At 39.0% G+C, this 10,463-nt stretch overlaps 1 protein-coding gene across 1 annotated transcript; it reads left to right on the top strand.

The window, feature by feature from the left end:
* Positions 1–7,732: 7,732 nt before the first annotated feature.
* Positions 7,733–9,151, top strand: LOC109244503 (uncharacterized mitochondrial protein AtMg00810-like). The gene is made up of 2 exons (XM_019411608.1): positions 7,733–7,870; positions 8,006–9,151. Exons 1-2 carry the CDS (start codon positions 7,733–7,735, stop codon positions 9,149–9,151), a joined length of 1,284 nt encoding a protein of 427 aa, XP_019267153.1.
* Positions 9,152–10,463: the final 1,312 nt, after the last annotated feature.

Here is a 10,463-nt window from a genome sequence, read left to right on the forward strand (position 1 = left end):
CCCGAAGCCAACGATTTTGCATGACAAGGAATCAAAGAAGTGAATTCTTTTTCCTAACAGTTCCATATCCTCCTGAAGATAAGTATAGATCCGTACCTATCTGCGAGACTCTACTAAACCTGCTTGTGACTCATAACACCTATGAACCTAGAGCTTTGATATGAACTTGTCACGACCCAAATTTTCCCTCCGTAGGATGTCGTGACGGCATCTAGTCTCTAAGACTAGGTAAGCAAAACAATTTGCGAAAAATAATTGAAATATGACTAAACCTCAACATTTAACAAATAATATATAACTGAAAAACTGTCGCTCGGCATGTACAAGTAAAAATCCACAACTCAGAGTGTAAACAACTCTCAAAACCCGATAGTCACAAGCCACAAGCTCTAAGGAATGTACTAAATGTCTCTATACATCAGCATCTAGGAAAATAAAGAAGACCAACATAATAAGGATAGAGGGGGAATCCAAGGTCTCCGGACGCTGGCAAATATACCTTGAAGTCTCCAAGCAGCAACACGCACTCTACTGATATCGGGGTTGGTAGGATATACCTTGGTCTGCACAAAACATGTGCAGAAGTGTAGTGTGGGTACACCACAGCGGTACCCAATAAGTGCCAAGTCTAACATCGGTAGAGTCGTGATGAGGTCAGGTCAGCGCCCTACTGGAATATAAGAAGTAAGGTAGAAGGCGAAATGATAAAAAGGAGTGGCAGATATATGAAACAGCAAGAATGAATGGAAAGCAATAACTAAGGAAAAACAGGAAGACAATTACAACACGAAGGAAAAGAATATCTTACAAGTTAAGGAACAACAACAACAACAACAACAACAGACAACACAACAAAAATAGCAAATCAACAGGGGCGGTCGCGAGGTACCGCCTCGTAGTCCCAAAAGTAAATATGTAACATGGGCGCTACCGAGGTACCGCCTCATAGTCCCAAAAGTAAATATGCAGTCGCTCCCGAGGTACCGCCTCGTAGTCCCAAAAGTGAATATCTCACAATGGCACGGCAAAAACCTCGTGCTACAATCTCATTCCGCACGGAAGAAACCTCGTTCCACAACCAACCAATCCTCACAACAAGAATCATGAAAGTCAACATGCAATAAAACAACAATGATGTTACAATCAAGGAAATCCTACAGTTAAAGAACAAATACAGAATCAAGGAAAAAGAGGTAATTCAACTAAGATTGTTTACAAATTGCAACTGAGAGATGAAACATGTAGACGTGTGAGATTAGACTAAACATGAAGACTACACATATTGGGATAACTCATTTAAGATATAAACAGGATACTACTTAGCAAAGACTGGATTTTCAACGTTTAGCCCGTGTACGCACTCGTCACCTCGCATACACGGCACTCAAATATCACTATTATTACAACAATACCAAATCCTGAGGGGATTTCCCCCATACAAGGTTAGACAAGTCACTTACCTAAAACCAAACTCAATCAGTCAATAAGAATGCCTTTCCCTCAACTTTCCGACTCCGAATGTCCCAAATCTAGCAAAAAGCAATTTCATACTATAAATATAACTATAAGAAACTAATCTAATTAATGAAATGAAGATTTTAACAAGAAAATAGAAAATCGCCCAAAAAAGTCAACCTGGGCCCACGTCTCGGAATCGGGTAAAAGTCATAAAATCTAAACACCCATTCAACCACGAGTTTACCCATACAAAAATTACTCAAATCCGATACCAAAATCTCGATCAAAATCTCAAAATTTGGTCTAAGAACTTTCCTCCATTTTCCCCCAATTTTCCACCCCTAATCCCTAATTAAATGATGAACTCAAAGGCATAATCATGAAAATTAACCAAAACTAGGTAAGAATCACTTACCCCAACACCCATGTAAAAGTTTCTCCAAGAATTGCCTAAATCCGAGCTCACAAGTCCAAATGGTGAAAAATGACATTAACTCTCGATTTTGGGATTTTAAGTTCTGCCCGGGTGTTTCCTTCTTTGCGAACGCGGAAGCTTCCTCGCGTTCGTGAAGCACAAAAATGCCTCTGCCCAAAAACCTCTTACGCGAACGCGAGGTCCCACTCGCGAACGCGGAGCTTTCCCTGCCTGACCCTTCGCGAACACGTGCACCTCTATGCGATCGCGTAGGCTAAAAGCCTGATGACCCAACAGACTGCTCCTCTACGCGAACGTGTAGACCTAAGACTCCACAACTTCACGAACGTGGCACCTACAAGGCAAACGCGAAGGCAAAAATCCAGCAGCACTCAAACTCCTCTACGCGAACGCGGGAGCACCTTCACGAACGCGTAGAAGGAAACCAGACACCAGTAATTCTGAAGCTTCAGCCATCATCAAAGTCCAAATTCCAATCCATTAACCATCCGTAATCCACCTGAGGCCCCTGGGACCACAACCAAACATACCAACCAGTCCTAAAATACAATACGAACTTAGTCAAGCCTTCAAATCACATCAAACAACGCTAAAAACAGGAATCATGCATCGATTCAAGCCTAATGAACTAAGAAAATTTTAACTTCTACAAACGATGCCGAAATATATCAAATCACGTCCGATTGACCTCAAATTATGCAAACAAATCACATTTGACATTACGGACCTACTCCAACTTTCGAAATCGGAATCGAGTCCCGATATCAAAAAGTCCACTCCCGGTCAAACTTCCCAAAAATCCTCAAATTTCCAACTTTCGCCGAGTAACGCCAAAATGACCTACGAACCTCCAAAATCAACATCCAGACGCGCTCCTAAGATCAAAATCACCATACGGAGCTATTGGATCCGACGAAACTCCATTCTGGAATCGTCTTCACACAGGCCAAACTACGGTCAACTCTTACAACTCAAACTTCACACTTAGGGACTATGTGCCATTCCACTCCGAAACTCTCCTGAACCCGACATCAAGTACCCCGGCAAGTCAAGTAAGCATAAAATGAAACAGAGGGGACAATAAATAAGAAATCGGGGTTCATACTCTCAAAACGACCGGCCGGATCATTACATACACAGTCTTTTACAACGGAGGGTTGTAAGCTCAAAAAAGGGGAGTTTTGGTTCATAATTGATGGTAAGCAAATTCGACTTGGTATGAAGGAGTTTGCTATGATTACCAAACTGAAATGAAGAAACTTCCCCACTAATGAGGCTTTATATGATGTAAAGTTTGTTACCGTTTACAAGGATTTCCTTGGGCTTTTACGGTAAATTTGAATTAATTTTGCTGAGATAGATATCTAATTACCCATGACAGATTATGTATCTATCAGACTGATAATTCATATAGTAGTTTTATTTAATACTTTTTTATTTTTCAATATAAGTGAAGCAATTCCTACGCTATTGGTGAAACTTTGGGCCAGTGATTTTTCAATATAAGTGAAGGAACTACCGTTTCTACTTCCAAGATTACTTCAGTGATTTTTCAATCTCGTACCAGTTAATATGGTGTTCCCCATATCATATTTTGTGCAAGTTGTCTATAACAAACAATACAACTCAATTTTCTACTACTCCCTCCGTCTCATAATATGTGTCGTGATTACTAAATATGTTTGTCTCAAATTATTTGTTATTTTAGAAGTTCAGACAAAATTGATTATATTTTTCCTTTTTTATCCTTAATAATCAATTGCATTCACATTTAGTAAAAATATGGATAATGTCATTGATAGAGATAACACATAAATTGAGAAAATATTTAGTAAGGGTAAAGTAGTCAAAAACTATTCTTTCTTAAGGGGCGTGTACAAGAAAAATACGACATATATTATGAGACGGAGGGAGTAACAATTTTCATTATTTCCTTCGGTATAGGACAGCAACTCAGTGCACCTCTTCTAATGATAGTTTCCATGAATTTATCAAAGACAGCATCATCGCTAACAAGCATTGTTCCAACCATGTCATTTTGAGAATATGTCTTCATGATTTCTTGTCATCCACTCACTTCCCAAAATAACCAACAAGACAGACAACTCTTGTCATGCTTTTGTACCTACAATAAATAGCGTAACATCATTAAATAACAGAAAAGGCTAATATATTGGAACACACAGATTTCCAAACACAACCACCGCTTTACTTGACTGAAGGGAAATTACAACCAACTCACTGTTGCCGGAGATAATCTTTCTGTCGGAATTTCACAAGAAGAAGCAGCTAGAGATGGTGGAGGAGTGACCTAAATAATATCGATCTATTTTGACTTGAATATGCTCGTATGTTTGTGTCTGAAAGGAGTCAGGGGTTTATTAGTTTTTGGGCTGAAGATGTTTGCTCTTTATTCACTTGGGCTTAACACTTGGGCTCAATATTATTTTTTGGACCTTCCAGAAGTCACCTAAGAATTTATCCAGATTTATCCACTATAAATTCTTTATTTATATTTGTATTTATCTAATAGTCAGTTAGAAGGCAGTAAATTGTATAGGCACAGCTGTCATAGTTAGTTATCAGAAGATTCCTTCATTTTTGTATATATACACGAGCTGTATAGAGAGTTATTCATTCAATACACAGAAAATTGAATCAATTCCTTCAGAATTCTTTTTCTTCTCCTTTGAACGTTTTCATGGTATCAAAGCTTTAATCAAAGCAATCTGATTTGCATTTTTTTTTATCAACAATGTACTCTTCCTTCTCATGTTAGCAGCACTTCCCAGATCACTCTTACTCCCGCTCAACAAATTGATTCTTGTCATCCCTATTTTTTAACATTTTCTGATAATCCTGGAATCAACCTCATCAACATAAGCTTTGATGGATCTAGTTATGCAAACTGGCGTAGAGGAGTTCTTATTTCCCTTTCGGCTAAGAACAAATTGGGGTTCATCAATGGTACTTGTCAATGCCCATCTGTTGATTCTCCTCTCTTTGAGCTATGGAAAAGATCCAATGACATGGTCATTGCATGGCTTCTTAACTCACTCAGCAAGGATATTGGAGGAAGTGTGATTTATTCACAAACTGCTGAAGAGTTATGGAATGAGCTCGAGCAGAGGTATGGTCAAGCTGATGGCACAAAGTTATTCCAACTGTAGAGAGAATTAAACAGCATCAGCCAAGGATCTAGTGATGTGGCAGGATACTTCACTAAGCTTAAAAGAATTTGGGATCAAATGAAGGTGCTTAATACCTTCATGATATGCAACTGTGACTGCAAGTGTGGTGCAAAAACACACAATGTTAAGATGAATGAAGACCAAAAACTGATCCAATTTCTAATGGGGTTAAATGATTCTTATACTAGTGTAAGGGGAAATATTTTGATGATGAAGCCTCTTCCTAGCACGGCTCAGGCATACTCTATTCTCCTCCACCAAGAGACACAAAAGGAGGTACACTTAACTTACATTCCATTTCTGATTCTTCTGCTTTTATGACATCTGGACAGAAATGGACACCACAAAGGAACTCAGGAGACTACAAAGTACATAATTCTAATACCTCAGTTGGAGGAAAAAGGAGTGAGTTATTTTGCAAGTACTGTAAAAAATCTAGGCATATCAAAGAAGAGTGCTACAAACTAGTGGGATATCCTCAAAATTTCAAGTTCACCAAGCCAAAGAGGGGGAACTTTGGGAATCAACAAGCACACACAGCAACAGTTGGAATGAACTTACCACAGTTGGAGGAGATATTGCTTCAACTCTTGTTAGCAGCCAAGGATTTACTAAGGAGCAGTGTGACCAGCTCATTCAGATGTTCCAGTCTGTTCAGGGAGCGTCTGCCTCTTTTTTCGAGTCCTCTGCTACAGCTAACCTAGCTGGTATACATCATGCTTGCTTTGTTTTCACTTCTTTTTTGTCTAAACTCACCAATGTTCCTTGGATTCTTGACACTGGTGCTACACAGCACATGACATTTGATAAGTCTTTGTTGCATGGCATAAGAGCACTTCCTTTTCCTCTCTTAGTCAATTTGGCTAACTCATCCAAGGTAAAAGCTTATTCTATAGGCAGCCTACACTTGTCACCTGAATTAAAATTGGATCATGTACTTTATGTTCCTGCATTTAAACATAATCTTCTATCAGTAAGTCAACTTGTTCATCAATTACCTTTTGATATTTTATTTACTAAAGGAGGATGTATACTGCAAGCCCCCTCACTGAGGAAGGACCAGCTCTTTGGTAAAGCTGCAGCAGGCCTCTATGTGCTGAAGGATAATACCTCTAGTTTCTGCAACAAGCCACAAGCTCCAGTTTCTATTTCTTCTTGCAATATGTCAAAGTCTTGTTTTTCTGATCTTTTCCTTTTGTTTCAGAGTCAGTTTGTCATAAGCATGTGTGCCATGTTTTTTCTGGTCCTGCTTGTCCTGAACAATTAAATGAGAAAATGAATCACAGTTCTGTTGTTTCACAAATGACTGATTTGGAGAAATTATGGCATTGTCGTTTAGGACATCTACCTTATCATGCAATGAAAAATATAAAAGGCATTCCAATATCTTTCAGTAACAAGAAGATTATTTGTGAAGTTTGCCCTATGGCAAGGCAATCAAGACCACCTTTTCCTAAGAGCAGAATCAATTCAAAGACCTGTTTTGATTTATTACATATCGATACATGGGGACCCTATAACACACCAACTTATAAAGGGGAGAAATATTTTTTAACAATAGTGGATGATTTTTCCAGAACCACTTGGACTTTTCTCCTCTCTGCAAAGTCCAATGCATTCCCAGTATTGAAATCGTTTCTAGCCCTAGTTGATAGACAATTCTCAGCTAAGGTGAAGGTGATTAGGTCAGATAATGCCTATGAATTGGGAACAGGACAAGAACAAAGAGATTTTTTCTTTTCTCAGGGGATCATTCATCAAACGACTTGTGCTGGGACTCCCCAGTAAAATGGAGTAGTTGAACGTAAACATAGACACTTGTTAGAGACTTGTAGGGCTTTGATGTTTCAGTGACATGCACCAAAAAGGTACTGGGGAGAGTTCTTGCTCACAGCAACATACTTGATCAATCGATTCCCTTCCCAGGTACTTAGAAATAAATCTCCTTATCGAGTACTATTTGGAAAAGACCCTGATTATTCCTACCTAAAGCCATTTGGTTGCCTATGTTTCAACTCCACTCTCTCTAGGAACAGGGAAAAATTAAGCCCTAGAGCTTTTCCTGGGATCTTTCTTGGTTATCCTTTTGGAAAGAAAGGATATAAAATCCTTAACTTGCAAGATAATACAATCTGCATTTCTAGAAACGTCAAATTCATTGAGTCTGTTTTTCCTTTCTCTTCTCCTTCACCACTGTCTAAATTGTTTCCTGCTTGTTTTCCATCTACTAATGATCATTTTTTTTTCTTCTTCTTCTACTGTGCTTTCTCCAAATCTATCTTTACAGAGCACACCTCTTTCTAAATCTGCCTCTAAATCTAAATCTTTACAATCTAAATCTTCCCTTTTGTCTCCCATTTATGATTCCATTGTTGGTTCAGCTCCCAGAACTGAAGTACTACCCACAGCACCAGAGGAGCAGCTACGCCGCTCACAAAGAGAACATCATCCTCCTAAGTATTTATCTGATTATGTTTGTAATTCTGCTTTCTCTGTTATTTCCCCTAACCCACCTTTTTATCCCTTTTATCATTCTACTTTTTCTGCTATGACACCCCAAAATCAATGCATCATCAATTCTATTTGACAAATAAATGAACCAACTTCTTACCAACAAGTAATGATGCATCCCGGCTGGAAAGCAGCAATGGACAAGGAATTTGAAGCCTTGGATTCCAACAGAACATGGGACATAGTGCAGCTTCCAACTGGAAAGAAAGCGTTGCCCTGCAAGTGGGTTTATAAAGTGAAATTGAAATCAAATGGTGCTTTAGAAAGGCTCAAGGCATGACTGGTCATCAGGGGAGATACACAACAAGAAGGTATTGATTATACAGAGACATTCTCTCCGGTGGTAAAAATGACAACAATTCGATGCATTCTAGCTATAGCAGTAAAGAAAAGTTAGGATCTTTGCCAGCTTGATGTGAATAACGCCTTTTTGCACGGGGACTTGCACGAAGAAGTGTACATGAGGTTTCCCCCTGGATTGAGTCCTCCTTCTCCAACACATGTATGTCGCCTTCGCAAATCTTTGTACGGTCTTAAACAAGTTTCGCGCCAATGGTATTCCCGTTTGTCTTCAGCCTTTGCCATGAGAGGATTTAGTTCTTCGCTCAATGATTACTCCCTCTTCTTCAAATTAACTGGTGATTTGATCACGATCCTTGCTGTCTATGTAGACGATATTCTGATCACCGGGAACAACAAAGCAGAAATCAATGACATTAAGCAATTCTTGGACTATGAGTTCAAAATTAAAGATTTGGGAGAAGCTCACTATTTCTTGGGAATGGAGTTGGTACGAGAAAATGAAGGACTTGTTGTAACCCAAAGAAAATTTGCCCTAGAACTGCTCTCTGAATTTGATTGCATGAACTGTATACCTGTTTCTACCCCTTTGGAGTATACTCTTAAACTTTCCTCCGACTCTGGTACACCCCTTCCTGATCCAATTGTGTATCGAGGACTGCTGGATAAGTTGAATTTTTTGACGAACACAAGGCCTGACCTTACAGTTCAAACCCTCAGTCAATATATGCAAACCTCCTTTTCCGGACATTATCAGGCTGCTTTACGCACTTTACGTTATTTGGCTGGGAATCCGGGGCTTGGTTTGTTCATGACACCAGAGCCCTCTATTCAAATTCTGGCCTTTTGCGACTCTGATTGGACATCTTGTGCCGACACTCGACGATCTGTGAGTGGCTTTTTCATGAGTCTAGGAGGCTGTCCAATTTCCTGGAAATCGAAAAAACAACCAGTTGTTGCCCTCTCTTCAGCAGAAGCGGAATACAGATCTATGAGGCGTTTGGTAGCAGAAATTACTTGGATTGTTCATCTTCTTCACGGTCTCAGTACTCCGGCAATTTTGCCGGTCCCTCTTCACTGTGACAACCAAGCCGCAATACATATTGCGAGGAACCCCGTTTTTCATGAACGAACGAAGCATATTGAGCTTGATTGTCACTTCGTTCGTGAAAAATTGCTTGATGGGTTAATCTCACTTTCCTATGTTCCATCTTCTTCACAGCTTGCTGATTTATTTACAAAAGCTCTTACTTGACCGTTGCATCGTACTCTTCTTCACAAGTTAGGTGTCTGATCGGCGTCCTCCCACTTGAGGGGGGTGTTGCCGGAGATAATCTTTCTGCCGGAATTTCACAAGAAGAAGCAGCTAGAGATGGTGGAGGAGTGACCTAAATAATATCGATCTATTTTGACTTGAATATGCTCGTATGTTTGTGTCTGAAAGGAGTCAGGGACTTATTAGTTTTTGGGCTGAAGATGTTTGGTCTTTATTCACTTGGGCTTAACACTTGGGCTCAATATTATTTTTTGGACCTTCCAGAAGACACCTAAGAATTTATCCAGATTTATCCATTGTAAATTCTTTATTTATATTTGTATTTATCTAATAGTCAGTTAGAAGGCAGCAAATTGTATAGGCACAGCTGTCATACTTAGTTATCAGAAGATTCCTTCATTTTTGTATATATACACGAGCTGTACAAAGAGTTATTCATTCAATACACAGAAAATTGAATCAATTCATTCAGAATTCTTTTTCTTCTCCTTTAAACGTTTTGAAGGTGAAGTTTAAATGCTACAACTACCTCCTCAGCCTCTTCAATCTCAACCAATTGCTCCATTGTTTCATCAGATGGAAAGTTCCATAACATTTTCGTCTGATTCAATGGCTTTGTTAGAAAATGCTGCTTATAATCCTGTTGAATTAAACATATATTATGATTGATCGACAATTGATGTAATGTCTATGTAAAATGACACATATTCTAGTATGGCCACCAGGGAATTGCATTGCCAGAATATTAACCTCATCTGGCCTGGGGGATATTGGAGTTGGCCCTTCAATTGCTAGCGTCCATAACGAAGACAACTTAAGCACCTAGTGCTAAGCATCATAAAAAATGAGCCCAATTCAAGGCCTTATATCATATATGATCCAAAGCTTGCACCACTATTTGTTGTTATTTTGACAATTTTCTTTGTTTGTACAGTCCCCACCGCAACCCATTCTTCTCCACTGTTTTGACTAATTGTCCTATAGAGGTACGGTTTGGACCATATCTTGGAGCACAATGCATGACCCGAATTTCCTTTGAAAACTGCTATTCTGTTTGAAATGGGATGAAATCAATAAGAAGCACAAGTATGGTTCAAAATATTATCTTTAAGCCATTTTTTTCTTATTTATTTCATATTTTGCCATCGTATTACTTTTTTAAAGTGATTTTATTGTTTTGCAAGGGCACCATACCATACTCATTCCTTTTGGATTTTACTTATTTGGAGGGTATGTATTAGGATTGGCTTAAAAGCGGGCCAATTAACTTCTTCTTCTTCTTCTTCTTCTT

Source organism: Nicotiana attenuata, unplaced genomic scaffold, assembly GCF_001879085.1.
Source record: "Nicotiana attenuata strain UT unplaced genomic scaffold, NIATTr2, whole genome shotgun sequence".
Lineage (NCBI taxonomy): Eukaryota > Viridiplantae > Streptophyta > Magnoliopsida > Solanales > Solanaceae > Nicotiana > Nicotiana attenuata.